The 20,657-nt window shown below is 60.6% G+C and overlaps 2 protein-coding genes across 12 annotated transcripts in view; one reads left to right on the top strand and one right to left on the bottom strand.

The window, feature by feature from the left end:
* The window catches only part of C18H19orf47 (chromosome 18 C19orf47 homolog), a 22,594-nt gene extending 19,271 nt beyond the window's left edge, over window positions 1-3,323 (bottom strand). For 2 of the 10 annotated variants that reach the window (XM_051836393.2, XM_070062211.1), the window contains exons 1-3: window positions 2,310-2,406; window positions 1,359-2,168; window positions 693-814 (exon numbers count right to left, since the gene is read on the bottom strand). The gene's annotated coding sequence lies outside the window, so the exon portion shown is untranslated. Of the gene's footprint in view, window positions 1-692; window positions 815-1,358; window positions 2,169-2,309; window positions 2,477-3,188 lie in introns of those variants that run through there. The other 8 variants (XM_008251514.4, XM_070062213.1, XM_017339299.3 and 5 more) reach the window with 6 other exon arrangements.
* Window positions 2,549-20,657, top strand: PLD3 (phospholipase D family member 3). Of its 2 annotated transcripts, none has more exons than XM_008251520.4 (12): window positions 2,549-2,705; window positions 13,342-13,436; window positions 13,520-13,594; window positions 13,676-13,818; window positions 14,229-14,412; window positions 15,785-15,905; window positions 15,985-16,112; window positions 16,868-17,068; window positions 18,884-19,023; window positions 19,495-19,660; window positions 20,051-20,150; window positions 20,235-20,657. In XM_008251520.4, exons 2-12 carry the CDS (start codon window positions 13,410-13,412, stop codon window positions 20,420-20,422), a joined length of 1,473 nt encoding a protein of 490 aa, XP_008249742.2. In that variant the 5' UTR covers window positions 2,549-2,705; window positions 13,342-13,409; the 3' UTR covers window positions 20,423-20,657. The 2 variants fall into 2 exon arrangements, with proteins under 2 accessions (XP_008249742.2, XP_002723308.2); XM_002723262.5 differs by lacking the exon at window positions 2,549-2,705 and adding an exon at window positions 12,767-12,917.

The raw sequence follows: 20,657 nt of genomic DNA, 5'->3' as shown, positions 1-20,657 counted from the left end.
GCCTTGAGTCCTCCTGGCAAGACCTCCTCCCCTCTGCTCAGCTGCCACCTGCTTTGTGACTCTCTTCCTAAGTCCCTCCCATGTGAGACTCCTCTGCCCAACTAGAGCCCACCCTGCCCGCTCCAGCTTCTGTGGAGTCTGACGGATCAAACGGGAGTGCAGACATCACTCAGCCCTGCGCTGGACACTCAGACCCATCTGCCCTTCTGGAGTTTACCACGGGACAAAGACTCCACGACAGGCATCTCTCAGGAAGTTAGAGAGAAGCCAGCACGGCGCACAGCAGGTTAAGCCACAGCTTGTGGTACCAGCACCTCACATCAGAGGGCCAGTCTGAGTCCTGGCTGCTCTGCTTCCGATCCAGCTCCCTGCTAATGCACCCGGGGAAGCAGAAGATGGCCCAAGTGCTGGGCCCCTGCCACGCGTGCGGGAGACCAGGATGGAGTTCCTGGCTCCTGACTTCAGCCTGACCCAGACCTGGCTGTTGCAGCCACACTGGGGAGTGAAGCGGCAGATGGAAGATTTCTGTCTCACTCTGCCTTTCAAATGAATGACTCACATACCACGTGCCAGGACCAGAGCCAGGCCTCACGCCGATGCCTCCCAACAGCCTCCTGAGTGGGGCCTATTACTCGCCCCTTTCGACTCACGGGGGAGCGCCCATTAGCCCAACGCCACTTCTAGCCACTGACCTTAAATGGGATTCGATACCAAGTTCTCCTTGATCGTGATGCCGTGAGGTAGGTGCTGTTGAGTGTCTACTACGTGCCAGGAACTGAGAACACACACATCTCAGGGACTCCGCACAGCCACCCTGGGGAGAGAGGAACACTCAGCCCGGGTTGCAGAGGAGAGAGGCAGGTCCGGCGTCAGGAGGCAGGGCCCACGGCCCCAGGCAGGCTCCTCCAGGGGCTGCCCGGCACTAGATCCAGAGTTCTCCGTCGCGAGGGCTCAGTGGATGCTTCTGGAACCACTAGGTGCGGTACTCGCCCCTGCTCCTACAGAGATCCCCGCTCGGCTCGGCCTCCTCTCTCCGCCATCTGGGAAGCCCACCTCCATCTCTGAATAGCGGAAATAACCTAAGAGTGACTTTTAAAACGCCAGCGCTCTTTGGACTAAGCTCTTAGGAGTCTTGGATCCAAATCCCATTTTTTACCACTTCCTAACCTTGACCCTGGGCAAGCGGCTTCATTGTTCTCGACTTCATTTCCCCAGGGTGCCCAAGAACGACAGGGGTTCCTAGTCTCGGAGGCGTTACAGGGATTGAGTGAGTTGGTAAACTCACAGCCCTGAGAATGTTTGGGCATTAAGGGAAATAAATCTCCAGTGAGCTAGGGCGAAAGCGGGGCCTCCCTCACCCAATGCCAGTCATATGCGTAGCGTGAGCTGGCAACCAAGCACAAGACAACTTGACTGCATCCAAGGGTTCTTGCCACACGAACTCCTATGCACAAGCTATTCGCTTTTCAGTTATCTTCCAGTTTCTGTCCATGATTTTACGGACCGTTCGGTCTCCATTGTATTTCAGGTTAAATGTTCCTTCTTCCGACGGCCAGCCACGTTACAGGGAGATTTCCGTTAGGGTAGCAATGCAACTTTTCCTTCTCAAATCAAGGGAGGAAAATGCAACCGTTGTTTCCAAGAGAAAGCAAGCAAAAAAATCTAACAGTGCAAGGTTTGGCAACAGGGGCCGAATAGTGACGGGATGTCCGTTTTTCCCGGCTCCAAGTCTAACTGTGTCCTACTGCTGTCTCTGAGCCGCCTCCTCCCTCCACTTCCTCGAAATTTCCAGCTACACCAATGAGTGCTCGAATCACCACCACCGTCGTCCCTATCTGCGGAGCTCCTGCAGGGCCCCGCAGAGCCTGAGTCCTCGCCATGACCGGATGAAACTGGCACTAGGGGCCCTTGCTGTAGAGACAATGAGCTTCGGCGGGGTGAAGGCACAGGCCCGCGCCGCACACTGGAGCTGCGACCTGGATCCCAGTCCGCCGGCCTCCGAGCCCAGCCATCTCTCACGCCCAGCGCCAACATCCTCAGTACCAACAGTAACAGCACGGGAGCGAAGAGAGCACGCTGTGCAGGCTCTGGGGGCGCCCACGTGCACGGGCCGACTTCTCACGCACAGCCCAGGATGCGGGGGCTACAGGCGGATCCTGACCCCCATCCTACAGAGGAGGAAACTGAGGCTCAAAGAAAAGAAATCGCTGGCCCCGAGCCGCGGAGTGGAACCCGGACTGTAACCCCAGATGCCACCCATCCCCACCGCATCCGGCCCAGTCCCGTCACCCCCCTGGCCCGCGCCTCACCTGGGCCACCCGGCCCGCGCCCACTCGCGCCGCCCGCCCGCCCTCCCGGCGGCGCCAACTGTCAGACACTCCTCCCTTGGCTCGGGCAGCCCGCCCCGGAAGTGCTGCCCTCGCCGCCGGAAGTCGGACTGACTCGTCCGCGGCCGCTCTAGCCCGCCGGGCCGCCACCAGCAAGAGTACGAGCGGCGACCGTCACGTGATCTCCCATTCTCCGCCCCACCCCGCGCCCGCCCCGCAGGCAAGGAGCGCGGCCAATGAGAAGGACGCATGCCTCGCCCCCACGGGCCCGCAGTCCAGCCGGAGTGCGCCTGCGCGCAGGTGGGGGCGGCCAGGCGGGGCTCCAGCCTGGACGGTGCGTGCGGGGCTGGGGCCCGGAGTGGGGGCCGTGGAGCGCAGGTACCGTGCGACCTCGCGGCGCGGCGTCTCGGCCGTCCTCCTTGTGTTTTCCCCCACGTCTATAGTGCGTCCCTCCCCTTATGTCGCCCTTGGTCTCTTTCTGTCGCGACCCCTCCTCTTACATCAATCAGCTCCCTGAACTCCTTGAGCCCTCATTGCCACAGTGTATCGTCGTCTCCTTCCTGTGTCGCCCACACCGCTCTTTCGCTGCCATGTCTCCTTTGCAAAGCCCTCCCTCCTCTCCCGCGGTCACCACAGCCCCCTCGCTCGCCTCCAGCCCCCGTCCAGCGCGCCCACACCGCCCTCACGGTGCTGCCTCCCGTGTCGCCCTCTGACGGCACCCTCCACGCCTCGTGAATGATTTCTCCATAAGGAGCCATGCGTCTTGCGTCCGAGTCCCCGTCATTCCCCAGAGTGGGGTCCCGGAGCCCGTGCCATGGGCAGCGCCACAGTCCCTGGGTAACCTTGGCCATCGCTCCACACCTTTCCAGCCCCCGCTCCTCCGCGTGCCCGGGATGAGTGCGGAGATCCTGCGGGTCCCGCTCAGCTGGATGCGGCGTTTGGGGCTCCTGTTGTTCACCGGGTCACTCTCAGGCACCCAGTCACCTTCACCACCTCACAGTCGCTGTCCCCCTCCCCCGGTACCCCTGGTGTGGTCACACAGCTTGCGTCACCTGTACCACGGTGGCCAGGCCACCCCGCCATCGCCATGTCGCTCTCTCGTCTGCCGTGTCGCTGTGCCTGAGGGGTGGTCCATCAGCTGTCACGAAGCCCCTATCTCCTTACCTTGTTGGGTCGGGTGACCCCTGCCCTCTGGAAGTAAGGGGGAGGGGGAGCCCAAAGGTAGCCGAGGCCCTTGGTGGGCTTCTAGAATTGGGGGTAGGGAGAGATGAGACCCCTCCCACTTGGGTGGGTCCTTGCAGTCCCGAGGGTCACCCAGCAGGGGAGAGGTCAGGGTCTTTCCCAGCAGATGTCAGGGAGACAGGTAACACAGGGGGTGGCAGTAGGAGCCTGGGGCCAGGACTGCCCTGATCCCATCTTGGTTCTACCACCTGCTACTTAACTAGCTGCATGACCCTGGTCAGGTGACCGCACTATGCCTCAGGTACTGCGTCTGCAGTATGAGAATGAAAACAAGTTATTCATTCAACAAACATTTCTGACGTGTGGCGCTGTACACCCACCACTGCTAGGCATTGGGAGTACAGCAGTGAACTGATCGGACGAGCAGCCCGGGCCTTCTAGGGTTTGCGTTCTCACGGGGGTAGAGACGGTGGGAAAACAGGTAAGTAGATTATGTGATGTCGTAGAAGGGGGGTGGGACATACAGAGTCAAGGTCGCAGGGTTTTTGTCTCATCTGCTGGTTCACTTCCCAAGTGCCCACAAGAACCGGGACTGGGCCAGGAGCCCAGAAGTCAACTGAGGTCTCCCACAGGGGTGTATTTGTACTCAAATACATGAACATTTTAGCCATCGTCTCCAAAGGTGTGCCTTAGCAGGAAGGTGGACTTGGAAGCAGAGCTGGGCACTCTGTTGAAGGGTGTGGGCGTCCCAAGTGGCGCCTTAACTGTTGCACCAATTGCCCACCCCAAGGTTGCAGATTTTTATTTATTTTTTATTTTATTTATTTATTTTTTTGGGACAGGCAGAGTAGACAGTGAGAGAGAGAGACAGAGAGAAAGGTCTTCCTTTGCCGTTGGTTCACCCTCCAATGGCCGCTGCAGCCGGCGCGCTGCGGCCGGCGCACCGCGCTGATCCGATGGCAGGAGCCAGGAGCCAGGTGCTTTTCCTGGTCTCCCATGGGGTGCAGGGCCCAAGCACCTGGGCCATCCTCCACTGCCCTCCCTAGCCACAGCAGAGAGCTGGCCTGGAAGAGGGGCACTCGGGACAGAATCCGGCGCCCCGACCGGGACTAGAACCCGGTGTGCCGGCGCCGCTAGGCGGAGGATTAGCCTAGTGAGCCGTGGCGCCGGCCAAGGTTGCAGATTTTTAAAAATAGTTCTTTACTGGGGAGACAGAGATCTTCCATCCACTGGTTCACTCCCCAAAGGCCCACAACAGCCACCGCTGAGCCAGGCCAAAGCCGGGAGCCAGGAGCTCTATCCAGGTCTCCTGTGTGGGTGGCTGGGACCCCAATACTTGAGCCATCACCTGCCGCCTCCCATGGTGCACATTAGCAGGAACCTGGATCAAAAGCAGAGCGGGACTTAATCCCGGGTGTTCCAAGCTGTGGCTCGACACATGGAGCCCCCACACCTGCCCCAGTCACAGTCTGAAATACACTGATGTAAGGAGGTTTGGTGAGAAGTCATTGGAACAAGGACTTGGAGAAAGGAGCGGGTGACGGGGCTGCCCGGGGGGAGAGCGTTCAGCAACAGCAAAGGCCCCGAGTCGGAGCATATTGAGTGTTGCAGGTACAGCAGGGAGGCGGGCAAAGGAGAGGGTGGGAGATGAGTTCAGGGCGATGGTGGAGTGAGAAGGTGGGGGGCCTTAGGAGCGTGGGGCAGGCTGGCTCTGAGTGAGGGGGCCCATGGCAGGGTTGGGGGCAGAGGGCGGGCACAGGGATGGGCTGGCAAGAGGCAGCCGTGTTGGAAGGGGCACCAGATTCCTCCTCCTCCAGCCACACTCACGTAGCCTGTCTCTGGGGCAAGCCTCAGGGACCCCCACCGAGATCTGGGCTGGGGGTGGCACTGTGGAGTTTCTGGAAGGCCAGAGGCCCCGCTGGCCTCAGCTGCTGCAGGTCTACAGGTGGCAGGCGGCTGTCCTGGGACGTCTTGTCCCTGGAGCCCCGAGGCAGCCCAGGCTCAAGTCCTGGCTCCGTCCTTTCCCTCTCGTGCCAGTGACTTCATCCCGGGGTCTCAGGCCCCCTTCCCTGTTGCATGGGGCTTTTGAGAGAACTGGGAGGAACTGTACGGAGCGTCACTCCACACCTGGTCCAGCGGGAGCGGCGCCTTGCCGTGACCTCTGCCCCACATCCTGCGTTTCCCGGCTCCCGCCGGGCGGGGTGGCAGTCCTTCACGCGACACGGTGAAGGGAGAGCCAGCCTTGCATTTTCATTTGCTCATGGTCTGGTTCATTCATTCACTTGCAAGGCAAAGTGACAGATCCTCCGTCTACTTGTTCACACCCCAAATGGCTGCAAAAACCCGGTCTGGACTGAAGCCAGGAGCTTGGAACACCATCTGAGTCTCCCTCATGGGTCGCAGGGGCCCTAAGTACTTGAGCCACCCTCTGCTGCCTTCCCAGGAGCCTTAGCAGCAGGGACTTGAACTGGCACCGATCGGGATGCTGGCGTCACAAGTGGCGGTTTAACCTGCTGTGCCGCAATGCCAGCCCCTCCTTTGCAGTTTTTATTTGAGTGAGACAGAGATCTTCCATCTACAGGTTCACTCCCCCAGAAGCCCACAATAGTCAGGGGTGGGCCAGGCCAAAGCCAGGAGCCCAGAAGTCAATCCAGGTCTCCCACGTGGGTGGCAGGGACCCGAGCACTTGAGCCATCACCTGCCGCCTCTCGGGGTGCACGTTAGCAAGAAGCTGGGCCAGAGGCGGTGACAGGATAGGAACCAAGCGCTCCAATGTGGGATGTGGGTATCCCGAGCTGCATTTTCACCGCAGTGCCGGGCGCCTGCCCGTGTTGCCATTTTTAAACTGGGACGCTCAGCCATTTTTGGTTGTCATGCCATGTCTCCTGCTTTATCTTTGCCAAGGCACATGCCGCATATTTCACGCTCTCCCAACAGTCCCAAAAGGCTGTCTTTAGAAGAGTTCTTTTTCTAGAGCTCTCCCACCCACTGGTTCTCTCCCCAAATGGCTGTAACGGCTGGGGCTGGGCCAGGCTGAAGTCAGGAGCCTGGAGCTCCATCCAGGTCTCTCTCACACGTGGGAGGCAGGGGCCCAAGTACTGGGGCCATGCCCTGCCGCCTTTCCAGGGAGCTGGATTGGAAGTGGGGCAGCCGGGACTGGAGCTGGCATCCTGTGGGGTGCCGGTGGCACAGGCTGGGCCACAACACTGGCCCCTGACCCCCAGTTTCTGGGACAGGACTTGGCCAGCAGGTGCTGGGAACGCGTTAGTTGAACAAGTGGGCGAATGTACTGACCATTGAGCGCTTGGCCGACACAGTGGTAGCTTTGCCCTCAGAGGGTTCACTGTCCAGTGGCAGAGACAGACCCATCGCTGGGCACTGCCAGCCTGGATGGGTGGGGATGGGATAGGGGATGCACAGGCCGGGGCGGGGGGTGCTACTTTGGGAAGCATAGCCAGAGAGGTGAGAGCCAGGACAGAGAGGCCCAGCACAGGGATGCCTAACCAGCCTGAAGAGGCAGGAGAGCTTCATGGAGGAGGTGGTACATGAACGGGCAGGGAGCCGAGGGAGATGGCTGAGTGGGGGGAGGAGGTAGAGAAAGCACCCTCTCTGGGGTCCAGGATAGGCTGGGGGCAGTCAGGGAGGGCGTCCTGGAGAGGGTGGCACCCAGGCTGAGACCTGAAGCATGGGTAGGACAGCTGTCCTTGCAGTGGGGCCCGGGGGAGGTGCAGATTCAGGAGAGTTGGAAGGACAGCTGGGGACACATCAGGGGAGATGTCTAGGAGACCCTGGGACGCCCAGAGCTGGAGTTCGGGATGAGGAGGGCGGTGGTGCCAGACGAGGACAGGGCTTGGGGTTCAGAGAGGGCCACTGAAGCTGCAAGGGTGGGGAATGTCCACCGGCGTCTGTCCACGCAGGGCACTTTGGGCTGCAGTAAGAACTTGGTACTGAGGGCGGTGGGGAGCCACAGGAGGGTTTTGGGCAGGAGTGTGACAGCTTAGGTTTTGAGTCCCAGTGGAACTCCATCCGGGTCTCCCACGTGGGTATCAAGGATCCAAGCATTGGGCCTTCCCGGGTGCACTAGGAGGGAGCTGGAAATGGCTGTGGATTCTGGGCGTTCCAATCTGTGATGCCAGTGTCCGGAATGGCGGCTCAGCCACAGCGCCAACACCCACCCTGCGTTGTTTTGCCGGATCAGGCATCTTCTCTCCCTGGGAAGGACTCCTGTCGCAAGGGGGTCCTTGGGGTGAAGGATCTACTGCTAAGCACAACAGTAAAAAAGCAGTTTGCAAAGCCAGCGTTGTTCCGTTTCCTGTAGGCTTGGCCCCAGACTGCTCCTCCCAGAGGGGCCATGCACCATCAAGAAAAAAATCTGCTCTTTCCAGCAGGACCACTCACTTGGTTTGCAGCCATCGGGGAGGCTGGCGGCCCCGCTGCTGTGTTCATGCTGCGGCCTATTCGGTGCCACCGGTGCGTCTCCCCAGCACCCTGCTCGGCTCAAGCCAACCTGGAGTCGTCCCCCCCCCCCCAGGCCAGGACTCCACCATCTGTACCCTCCCAGGCTGCTGCAGGCCTAGGGCACAAGCTGGTTATTGTGCATAAACCACACGGGTCTAGAGACGTCTAAGGAAGTCTCACTGTGGATTTCCACTCTACTGCTCCATTTTTTATGCAACAAACCTTTGTCAAGTGATTGCCACAGGCCAGGCTCTGGGGCTGTGGGAATAAACCAGACACAGACTTAGCTCGTTGAGGGACACTGAGAATTTTTTATTCTCGGTGTGAAAGTGTCCTGTGGCCACACAGCTTGCACCCACAGCACGAGTCAGGGTTACCATGGCAACCTTGCTGACTCCTCCTCCGTATTATGATGGTGATGATTTTTAAGTTTAAAGATTTATTTAGGGGCCGGCAGTGTGCCATAGCAAGTAGGGCCGCTGCCTGCAGTTCCGGCATCCCATATCAGCACCTGTTCGAGTCCCGGCTGCTCCACTTCCGATCCAGCTCTCTGCCGTGCCTTAGGAAAGCAGTGGAAGATGGCCCAAGTCCTTGGGCCCCTGCACCCATGTGGGAGACCCGGAAGAAGTTCCTGGTGTTGGATTGGCCCAGTTCCAACTGTTGCAGCCATTTGGGGAGTGAACCAGTGGATGGAAGATCTCTCTCTGTCTTTGCCTCTGTCTCTGCCTCTCTGTAACTCTGCCTTTTAAATAAATATTTTTTAAAAAAACAAGATTTATTTATTGGAAGGGGAGAGTGACGCAGAGAGAGAAAGAGAGATATGGCCACAAGAGCCGGGGCTGGGCCAGGCTGAAGCCAGTAGCCTGGAGCTCCATCTGGCTTCACATGGCTGCAGGGGCTTGAGTACTTGGGCCGTCTTCTGCTGCCTTTGCACCCCCATGAGCAGCCGGGACTGGAACTGACACTGATGCAGGATGCCGGCGCTGCAGGTGGCGGCTTAGCTCGCTGCGCCCCAAAGCCGGCTCCACAGTCAGCATTAGGAAGCGAGCCTCTTTTCCCGATTCCGCAGAGCTGAGATCTGAAGCCAGCCCAGCCCTCCTGAAGATATAAATGCTCCCTGATTTATGGAGGAGGCCAGCAGGACCCAGGAGACAGGCCTCTGCCCAGGGTTGCTCCGTGAGAAAGTGGCGGAGGTGAAATTTTAACCCTGGACTCTCCCATCTCAAGCACTGCCAGTGGAGGAGAGGTCAGCCCCCTCCCCCGGTGGGGGGTGTCCGGGGAGCTGTGACCAGCACGTGTCCCAACTGTCCAGGGCTCACTTCCTCTTCTGTGGGCTGTGGCGTTGCACCCCTCAGCGGCCAGGGCTGTATGCCTAGAGCACTTGGGTTTCCCATGGGCTGGGAGGGGGCAGTACTTCCTGGCATGGGTGCACCCCACGCTGCTAAGTGAGCAGAGCACAGAGACCGGGTGCTTGTGCTGGAGCCTCGTGGGGGGCTCTGGGGTCCTGGGAGCACAGGCCCTGAGACAGGGTGGCTGAGGGCGAATGCCTGTGCCCACCCTGTCTGCTCCCCCAGGGAGCAGAGCCAGCACTCCAACCTGGGCTTTCTGATACAGAATGCTAGTGTTCCACCTGCTGTCTCAACCGCTGTGCCGAACACTCACCCCTGTTATGCCTTAAAAAAGAATTCGTTGTTCATTTGGAGGGGAAGGTGACAGAGGGAGAGAAAGGGAGACCTTCCATTCACTGGTTCACTCCCCAGATGGCTGCAATGGCCGGGGCTGGGCCAGGCTGAAACCAGGAGCCTGGAACTCCATCCGGGGCTCCCCCATGGGTGGCAGGGGCCCAAGCAAGAGGAGCAGCCAGGTGGCTGCGCCAGTACCCTGTGCTGTGAGGCCATTTTTCATGAGGGACTGAAGCAGCCAGCGGCATTGGTGACCTTGTGCAGTCCTGAAGCCGGTGCCCCACAGATACCAAGGGCGACCCCACCGCCAATGCGGGGGCTTGAACAGGCAGAAACGTGCTGTCCCTGCAGAAGCCGTGGACAGATTCCGCGCCCTGTGGGGGCTCCAGGCGCTCCCAGGCTGCGACCACACCCCCCACCCTCCATTCCTGAGCACCTGGCCTTGTGAGTGGACGCATACCTGTAGCATGAGAGCCCATTCAGATCACCCAGGATGCCTCAGGGTCCTAAAGGTAGCTGTATCCACAACTCAGGACATGCACACAAGCTCCAGGGGTGAGGCCTCCAGGGGACGCTGCTACTCAATCCATTACAACACCTGATGTTGGGAGCCCACCTGGGACCCCTTCCCACTCACCGTGCTCCAGGTGGCCCTGCAAGATCTGCCCTGTCACTGCCACCCCCAGCCCATTCCACAGCAGACACACTCCTGCCTCGGGGCCTTTGCACAGGCTGTTTCTCTCCGACACCGATGTGGCTCCTTCCCTGCCCTCCTTGAAGGCTTTCCATGGGTATGGCTGCCTCAGTGGCCCCCGTTCTTGACCCCCCATATTTAAAAATGGCGACCATCCCACTCCCTGCCTCTTCCCTGATTCTCTGGAGTACTCCCTGCCTTCTAACACACCTGATAATCCACTAATTTACCATCTGTCTTCCTCATGTCTGCTTTATCCACAGTCTCTAAAACCATACACACAGGTGCCCAATTACATGTCATTTATGCAAAGTAGGTGCGATGGTTACTGTGCCCACTTTGCAGATGGGGAGACTAAGGCCGGAGGCATTATATCTCTACTCCAAGGTCAACCGCAGGAGTTCTGAAGCTCAGACTCACACTCGGGTCCCTGGCCCCAGCCCCCCTGCACTCACTGCCTCGCCGGTCTATTCCCTCCTAAGTCCCCTCTTTCTTGTGAATGCCTTACATGTGTATCGCTTTGATAAAAACATAACAAAAATGGAAGATTAAGCCCGTAATTACAGTCTTGAGATCACGGGGCAGCTTGAAGGCCAAATGGCCACTCTCAGCTGGGACAGTCTGTCCGTCCAGGGTTCACCGCGGCTGTCCCAGTTCTCTGGGTCCCCTCGGCTCAGGTGTCTGTGTCCATCTTGGCTTCCCTCGTCCCGGATTCTTAACTAAAACCTTTCTCACCAAGGCCCCCTCCCCCACCCCCAATCAGCTTCCTCTGAGGCTGTCTCCTGTTCCTCCTGGTCACCCTGGGAGGCTCAGCCTTCGGGTCTCTCTCTCGCTGAAGGCTTTCCACCGCCCCCGTTGGAGTCCAGGCAATGAGAGGAGGGCATCTCCCGCGTTCGGCCCTGCACAGTCTGGCTCCTGACATGGGTGGTGGAGGCTCCAAGTTGTCCCTTAGGAGCTGGGCCGGATCTCGGGGTGAGGGGAGAACCTAGCTCTCTTCTGGAATGTTCTTTATAAAAATAATAATACACACCCCTGATTTGTTTAAGAGAATCTCTGTTCGTTTATTTATTGTTCGATTGCTTGAAGGGCACAGAGAGATCTCCCCACCCCCCCATGCCTGCAACAGAGGGGGCTGGGCCAGACTAAAGCCAGGAGCCTGCAACTCCATCCTGGCCTCCCTCCTGGGTGGTAGGGACCCAAATACTTGAGCCATCGCTACTGCCTCCCAGGGTGCGCATTAGCAGGGAGCTGGAATTGGAAACTGAGCTACAGTTGAACCCAGGCACTCCGATATGGGACGTGCCTTAACCGCTGCACCAAATGCCTGGCCCTGAATTTTTCTTTAAGGGTAAAATCATCAATGCCTGTGTTTGCTTTCTAATTATTTCTTAACCTGTGCGGAGATGTTTTCTATACTCTGCAAGCAGCTTCTATGTCACAATTTTAAGATTATTTGAAAGGTGGAAGGGAAGAGAGGGAGATATCGTCCACTCAATGGTTCACTCCCCAATGCCAGAAACAGCAGGGGCTGGGCCGGGCTGAAGCCAGGGCCCTGGAGCTCCGTCGTCCAGGCCTCCCACGTGGATGGCAGGGACCTAAGTACCTGCTGCCTCCCAGGGTGCACATTAGCAAGAAGCCGGAATTGGGAGTGGGAGCTGGGACTTCAGCCCAGGCACTAGGGCAGCCCATGCAACATCCTAACCACTGTCCCAAATGCTCATCCCGTATTTTACACATTTCAAAAAGAAAACAGGCTTATCACAAAAGCCGTCCTGAGCCCCAGCCAGGACCCCGCCTCCACCGCACCGTTTGGCTGCTGTTCTCGCGGTTAAGGCCTTGCTGCTCTGCCTTTGTCCGTTGACCACAGGCGGCCAGCAGGTGCTGACCCAAGTCCCTGCTCTCACCGAGGGCGGTGGGAGGGGAAGGTCTCCCTCGTACTACTTCAGCTCTGGCCAGAAATCCTGCTTGGGAAATGTGAGTTAGGACCCAGAAGCATGGCTCCCCTAAAAAATCGCTTTAATCCCTACCAAAATATCAGTTGGTTTAAAAAAAAAATTCAAACAGACTCAGAATCGCCCATCTCCTCCACCCCCCAGCGTGGGCTCTGCCTTGGGCCCGTTCCATCGCTACGTTTCTACGTCATATTATTCTGCCTCGACCTCCCCGGTTTCTTTTATAAGCGATGTTATTATTACTTTTATCTGTGCATTTATTTTTGACTAGGTAATGCATGTCCGTGGTACAAAAGCCACCAGGCTCATAGGCAAAGAAAGGCTTGGGCGCCTTTTCCTCGTCCTCTGTGGCTTCCCCCTACCCCCAACGCGGGTGGTGCTCTGAGGGGCAGGCCAGGGAAGCCCCTAGCCCGGCCACAGACGACCCCCGCCGTAGCCAGGCTGGCGGGCACCGCGTCCCACCGCCCGGGCAGCCAGTCGGCGCCGGCACGCGCACTGCGCAGGCTCCCCGCTGCAGTGGGCGGGGCTCCGCGGGCCCCGCCCCCGCTGCCTCCCTCCCCTGCTCAGCCTGTTGGGGCAGAAGCTGGGGGCCGCCGAGGTAGCAGCAGCCGCACGCCGCCAAGTAAGACCGAGGCCCCCGGGGGTGGCCGGGGGGCTCCCGCGGTCCCGGGCTCGGGGCCTGAGCTGACTTGGTCTGGCGGGTACCTGGTGTGGGCAGGCTGGAGCCACCTGGAAGAGGCACCCTGAGCAGGACCAGGACTCAGACAAGCCGGGCACGAAGATGAGGGGCCCCGCGGACAGCCTCCGGGGCTGTCCAGACTGGATCTCGAAAGAGGGATGAGGGAGGGTGCCGCAGAACGATGGGAAGAAAGCAGAGGGGTTAGATTGTGTGAGATTTCGAAATCCCAGCTGACCGGCCAGCAGCTTCCTCCTTTTGGGGTGGCGGGCCGGGTGCCAGTGGCCCCCGTGATCACGGGCAAGCAGAGGCAGGGGATGCCAGTGTGCTTTCGGAGCTGTCCCGGCACATGCCTGCTTTTGTTCCCCAGCTGGGGGACCCCGACACACCCACCTTACTGCCTGAGCCCCGCGGACCCCTTGGCGGCCACCCGGCGAGATGAAGCCGAAACTGATGTACCAGGAGGTGAGTGGATGGGGGCCGGCTGGGGAGGGGCTGGGGGCAGAGGAGGCAGGGAGCCCACCAGCGCCCTCGTCCCGGTCCTGCAGCTGAAGGTGCCCGCTGAGGAGCCCGCCGGCGAGCTGCCCATCAATGAACTTGAGGCATGGAAGGCTGCAGAGAAGGTAGGAGCCGCCCTCCACCTCCAAGTGTCCCAGGGACAGGCTGCACCGCCCCCCGGACTGACCACCTCATCCTCCCCACAGAAAGCCCGCTGGGTCCTGCTCGTCCTCATCCTGGCCGTGGTGGGCTTCGGAGCACTGATGACTCAGCTGTTTCTATGGGAATACGGCGATTTGCACCTCTTTGGGCCCAACCAGCGCCCAGCCCCCTGCTATGACCCCTGCGAGTAAGTGGGAGTGGGGGCGGGGCAGGGAATGGGGTGAGGAGCCCTTCCAGGCCAGGGCCACTTGGATACACACTGAGCAGGGCCAGCACAGTGACAGATTGAGGAGGTTGCCCACCCCCTTCTCCCCCACCCCCTTCCCCCCACCCCCATGCACTGTTTCCATGGCAGCCACAGCGTCATCATCTATCCAGGTCTGCGAACGGCCGGGCGTGCACGGCATCTTCCGCCCACATCTGTGCACACACACAGGCACACACACACCCCATCTTCCCCACGCACAGTCGCGGGTACAGGTGCACAGGCATACACACGTCAATATCCACGTGGTCCGTAGGTAGACAGGTGAGCACTCACTTCCCAGCCAGCAGCCCCTGGCCCCCTGTGGCTGACACCACCACCCGTCCCCCCAGAGCTGTGCTGGTGGAGAGCATTCCTGAGGGCCTCGACTTCCCCAATGCCTCCACGGGCAACCCCTCCACCAGCCAGGCCTGGCGGGGCCTGCTGGCCAGCGCCCACAGCAGCCTGGACATCGCCTCCTTCTACTGGACCCTCACCAACAACGACACCCACACGCAGGAGCCGTCCGCCCAGCAGGTACTTGGGGAAGGTGGGGGGCGTGTCATACAGGGTGCCTTGGACACAGGCGTTGGCAAGCAGCTGGCTTTACAGAGCCTCCGGACCGGGGTCATCACGCTCTGGAAGCTCCAATGTCAGGGTGCAGGTTTGGTTAGGAGGCGTGAGGCTGGCGCAAGCTGAGCGGAGGGAGTCACATCCTGGCCACTGGTCCTGCCGGGCGCCTGGGTTCCTCACCTGGACAGTGGGGCCAGCAGACGCAGTGGACGTTAGCGCCATGTCCCGCACAACGCGGGCACTGTGTGGTGTTTGCCGTTCTCCTGTCCCCATCATGCAAACAGGAAGTTCCAGGATTCGGAAAGGCACGGCCACGGCGGTTAACCCCTCCCTCTGGGAACCACGGTGGATTCATCCTGTTTTCTTCTCCCTGTTGCCTCTGTCTGTGAGCGGGGGGGCCTAAAATGTGGTGGAGTTGCAGGGCTTCTTAAGCACTGCCTAAGAAAACAATGATGAAAACGAAAAACCCTCCCTGGGAGCTCCGGCTGCCTGCTGGCGCACCCTCAGGTGGCTGCGGGTCACATGTGGGAGACAGCAGTTAAGCTTTGTTGTCTGCACTGTTCCCTGTTCCCTTATCTGCAGCCTGGGGGTATAAACAGCCCTGCCCCAGCCTTGTGAGAATTCGGTGAGCTCAGCCGGTGAGGGTGAGGGTGAGGCCTGCCGAGGGTGAGGCCTGCTGTTGACCTGGATGGAGCACAGCAGGGCCCAGGAACAGCGGCTCTTGCTGTCCCGGCATCATCCAGCCGAGCCCATACCTTCCTGGACCCGCAGCGTGTGGGGCGGTGCTGCGAGGCCCCAGTGCTGGACCTTGGGACAGTCTCCAGAGGGATGGGGCGGGGGTGTTGGGTCCACTGGCTGCGTTATGGCTGGGACACCTGCACCCTGTATCCAAGTCACTGGGTTCGAGTCCCAGCCACACTTCTGATTACATCCGCCTGGGGACTGCGGGGGCAGCAGGTGGTGGCTCTGAGGGTGGAGTTTTGGGTTCTGGGCTCCCTCCTGGGCGTCCCCTGGTCCAGCTAGAGGTGTTGTGGGGATATGGGGAGAACCAGAAAAGGGGAGCTTTGTCTCTGTCTCTCTCTGGCTCCCTCTTTCAAATAAATATAAAATTTGTAAAAACAGAGCGCGCAGGCCTGGAAGGGGGTCCCCACATAGGCAACTGTTGAAACGGATGAAGTTTCAATGTTTCAATCTGCAGACTTTGACTCAGGAAAGCCTGTGCAGAGCCCGGCCACTGCTAACCACACCTGGAGGCACAGTCAGAGCCCCCGGAGGGGGTGGGGCAGAGGGCGGGGCACGGCCACCCAGCCCCTCAGGAGCTCTGTCCTCCCTTCAGGGCGAGGACATCTTGCGGCAGCTGCAGAGCCTGGCACCGCGAGGTGTGCAAGTCCGCATCGCCGTGAGCAAGCCCAATGGGCCGCAGCCGCAGGCTGACCTGCAGGCCCTGCTACAAAGCGGTGAGCTGGGGGCAGCGGGGCCCGGCCAGGCGTGGCGCTGCCCAAGCCGGCCCCTGACCATGGCCCCTGTCGGTTGCAGGTGCCCAGGTCCGCATGGTGGACATGCAGAAGCTGACCCATGGCGTCCTGCACACCAAGTTCTGGGTGGTGGACCAGACCCACTTCTACCTGGGCAGTGCCAACATGGACTGGCGCTCGCTGACCCAGGTCTGCCTGCCCTCTGCCCGCTGGCCCTGCCAGGCCACCCCATGCCTCACAGAGCACCTGCCTTCAATCCCAGCACCCTCGTTACCCATCCCTGCCTCCTGCGGGACCTCCCAGCCCAGCCCCTGTTCTTGGAGCAGCTTCACAGCCCTGTCCTGGGGGGTGCTGGCCTGGGAGGGTAACAGCTGGAATGCCCAGTCTAATGCAGAGACTGGCCCATCTCCGGGCAGCGACAGCCCAAAGCGGTCGGGGCCGGGATGGGGGAGGCGTGGAGGACTGGAAGCCCAGAGGAGGTGATGGTGAGCAACCTAGGCAGTGATGTGAAGGTTCGTTCATTCATTCATTCATTCCCTCCCTTAGCTATTTCCCCCAGACCCCGAATCTCACCGGTGATGCTGCGAGGTGACTGACACATCCCTGGTGCCTGTCCTCCCAGCCCTATGGGGAGGCAGGTTTGTCACCAGAGAGAACAATGTGAGGGAAGCCCCAGGGACTCTGATAGCCCAGGGGAATGCCTGGCAGGGTCTGGGAGATCCAGGCAGGCTTCATGGAGGAGGAAACACGTCAGCCTAGAACTAAGAATGTTTAGGCTGCTGCTCCTGCAAGGTAGATACACACAGCAAGTGCGCAGGTTCAGGAACCCTGGGGCTTGGGAAGGGCTGCTTGACTCTCAACCAGGACTTGAGTCAAGGTCGTGTCTGTGCTGGGTTGCTGGGGAGGGGGACGGAGAGGCCTGACTGCCGTGCCCCCTCCCACAGGTGAAGGAACTGGGCGTGGTCCTGTACAACTGCAGCTGCCTGGCTCGCGACCTCACCAAGATCTTTGAGGCCTACTGGTTCCTGGGCCAGGCAGGCAGCTCCATCCCATCGACCTGGCCCCGGCCCTACGACACCCGCTACAACCAAGAGACCCCGATGGAGATCTGCCTCAACGGGACCCCTGCCCTGGCCTACCTGGCAGTGAGTCCGGGGGCAGTGGGCCAGCCCGCCGTGCACGCCCTGCCCACGCACCGTCACGCGTGGGCTCCACCGAGCTCTGCCTGGGGCCTGGGGGTGGGGGTGTCCTCACCAGTCTCCCCTGGCCTCGGTTTCATCTAGGAAGTGGGTGTGTTAATATTTTGACCCTCGTGAGGCCCCAGTGCGGCTGGGGTCAGGCACTCTAGCCCTGGTGGCTCCGTCGACTGAATAACAGCTTCCTTACTCGGTCACCAGTGTCCCGTGTGTCTGAGGACTAAGGAGCTGGGCAGGGAGCCTGCTGTGGCACTGGGCACACGAGGAGGGCAAGGCGGGGAGAGCGCAGATCCAGAGCCCAAAGCCTCTAAGCAGGGCCTCAGAAGTGCCCGGACGCCTGCTTAGAAACCTGGCGCTGTGGCCCAGTGGGTAACGCCTGTGTCTGTGACACCAGCTTCCCAATGTGGGCACCGGCTCAAGTCCCGGCTGCTCCACTTCTGATCCAGCTCCCTGCTAATGTACTCGGGAAAGCAGCAGAAGATGGCCCAGGTACTTGGCTGGGCCTCTGCCACCCAAGTGGGAGACCTGGATGAAGCTTCTGGCTTCTGGCTTCGGCCGGGCCCAGCCCCAGCCCTGGCTGCTGAGGCCATTTGAGGAGTGAACTAGTGGATGGAAAAGCTGTCTCTGTCTCTCTCTCACTATGGAACTTCGCCTTTCAAATAAAATAGATTAATCTAAAAAAAAAAAAACTAAAACGCTGGTCCCAGGCCCCAGGCCCCAGGCCCCAGGCCAGCTTTAAGTCAGGGTGCCCTGCGCTGTGAGGCCCCAGAGTTTGCCTAGAACTAAGAATGAGTGGGCTGCAGCTCCTGGAGAGTAGATAATTTTTTTTTTTTTTTTTTAACAAGCTCTCCAGTGATGCTGTAGCCGCTGGACAGGGACCAGAGGCTGAAAAATGTGGTGGAGAGCAAAATCCTGGAACCCCAGAGCCTGGGCTCACATCTGGGCTCCATTTATCAGCTGTGTGGCCTTAGGCGAGCTGCTTACCCTCTCTGAGCTGTTTCGTCATCTGCAAAATAGCTGTGGTCATCCCTTCCCTTAGCGGGGTCAACCATGACAACTCCCCTGGCATGTGGCCTTTTTTTTTTTTTTTTTTTTTTAAGATTTATATATTTGAAAGGTAGAGTGACGGAGAGAGAGACCTTCCATTTGCTAGTTCACTCCCCAAATGACCAAAATGACCAGGTCTGAGCCAGACGGAAGCCAGGAACCAGGGACCCCATCCTGCTGTCCCATGTGGGTGGCAGGTGCCAAGTACTCAGCCCATGTTTCACCACTTGCCCAGGTGTTTCAGCAGAGAGCTGGGTCAGAAGAAGCTGGAGGCCGGCGCCGCGGCTCACTAGGCTAATCCTCCGCCTTGCGGCGCCGGCACACCGGGTTCTAGTCCCAGTCGGGGCGCCGGATTCTGTCCCGATTGCCCCTCTTCCAGGCCAGCTCTCTGCTGTGGCCAGGGAGTGCAGTGGAGGATGGCCCAAGTGCTTGGGCCCTGCACCCCATGGGAGACCAGGAGAAGTACCTGGCTCCTGCCTTCGGATCAGCGCGGTGCACCAGCCGCAGCGCACCAGCCGTGGCAGCCATTGGAGGGTGAACCAACGGCAAAAGGAAGACCTTTCTCTCTGTCTCTCTCTCTCTCACTGTCCACTCTGCCTGTCAAAAAAATAAAAATAAAAAAAGAAGAAGCTGGAACCAGTGCCCAAATACGGGGTGCCGGCATTGCACCACAATGCCGGCCCCGGGCGCGTGTCTTGACTGTCCCCTCACCCCCAGAGCGCGCCCCCGCCGCTGTGTCCGAGTGGCCGCACCCCAGACCTGAAGGCTCTGCTGAATGTGGTGGACAGTGCCCGGAGCTTCATCTACATCGCGGTCATGAACTACCTGCCCACCATGGAGTTCTCCCACCCACGCAGGTACTGCTGGGCAGACGGGCTGGCAGAGCGGACAGCAGGCGGGAGACAGTTGAAGGGGCTGGCAGGGCAGGCAGGGGCCGAGACAAGGGCATGTGGGAGGGCAGGGAGGTGACGGGTCAGGGCACTTCACAAGGGAGGGGGAGCTAAGAGGGGACAGAAAGGAATAAGGACACGGGCCTGGGGCCTGGGGCCCGAGGCTGGACATGTGGGACAGGGGGCTGGGGAAGTAGGAGGCAAGGGGTAGAACGGGGATGTGGGGGTGGGGCAGCAGGGCTGGGATAAGAAGGGGTGACTGGGCTCCGGGCTTGCGGAGACTGGGCGTGGGGGGCAGAAGCAGCCGCCGGGACAGGAGGGAGGGGATGTGGGCCTGGGAGCAAGTACAGTGGAGGGGGCGGTGCTCAGGAGCTACACCAGCGCCCAGGTGTGGGTCCCCAGAGCCGAGGGCGAAGCCGTGCCCTGCGCCCCGCCCAGGTTCTGGCCGGCCATCGACGACGGGCTGCGGCGGGCCGCCTACGAGCGCAACGTCAAGGTGCGCCTGCTGGTCAGCTGCTGGGGACACTCGGAGCCGGCCATGCGCGCCTTCCTGCTCTCCCTGGCTGCCCTGCGCGATAACCACACCCACTCGGACATCCAGGTGGTAAGCCCCGCCCCACGCCCCTGGGGCGGGGGCAGAACAGCCCGAAGTCCTCCTGGAGCTCAGGTGTGATCTGGGGGGGGGGGGGGGGGGGACCAGAGTGGGCGGAGCCTTGAAGGGGAAGCCAGGGGCTGGGGCGGGACACTGAGGAAGCACCCGCCCTACATAGCCTGCCCTACATACAGACTTTCCTGGAAAAGCAGACGTGGGGGCGAGACCTTCGCAGGGGACAGCTCATTCTCACGGCTGCAGGGCCCCCCTTCCGCCACCATTTACGGGGTGCCCTCTCCGCTGGGCCCTGCTCTGCCCCAAGGGCCCCGTGGGAGCTGGCTGCACCGCCGCCTCCACCCCTGCCCGCATCTCAGGCTCCTTCCTGTCCGCCCTGCCCCTCAGAAACTCTTTGTTGTCCCCGCGGACGAGGCCCAGGCCCGCATCCCCTATGCCCGCGTCAACCACAACAAGTACATGGTGACCGAACGCGCCAGCTACATCGGTGAGTGCCGGGGCAGGGCGGGGCGTGCGGGCAGCAGGGCTCGGCCTCCCGGGGGACCCTCACCGCGCGCCCCCTCCTCCGCAGGAACCTCCAACTGGTCTGGCAGCTATTTCACGGAGACGGCGGGCGCCTCGCTGCTGCTGACGCAGAACGGCCGGGGCGGCCTGCGGAGCCAGCTCGAGGCAGTCTTCCTGCGGGACTGGGAGTCCCCGTACAGCCACGACCTCAGCGCCCAGGCTGACAGCGTGGGCAACGCCTGCCGCCTGCTCTGATGCCCCGGCCCCTGCGCCCCTGCTCCTGCTTCCGTCTGCCCTGGTGTGGCCCCACAGGCTCTCCCTGCGCTCCTGCCTGGACCTCCGCCCCCGTGGCCCCAGCACCCAGCGGGCTGGGGGAGGGATCGGCCCCCGAAGCAGTGGGGGGTGCATGCTGGGCCCAGCTCCCACCCCACCCACCCCCTTTCAGGACCAAGAGGGCCTGTGATTATCTTAAGTAAATAACTCGTCCGTA

Source organism: Oryctolagus cuniculus, chromosome 18 (genome assembly GCF_964237555.1).
Source record: "Oryctolagus cuniculus chromosome 18, mOryCun1.1, whole genome shotgun sequence".
Classification (NCBI taxonomy): domain Eukaryota; kingdom Metazoa; phylum Chordata; class Mammalia; order Lagomorpha; family Leporidae; genus Oryctolagus; species Oryctolagus cuniculus.
This window is presented reverse-complemented; position numbering and strand designations above follow the sequence as displayed.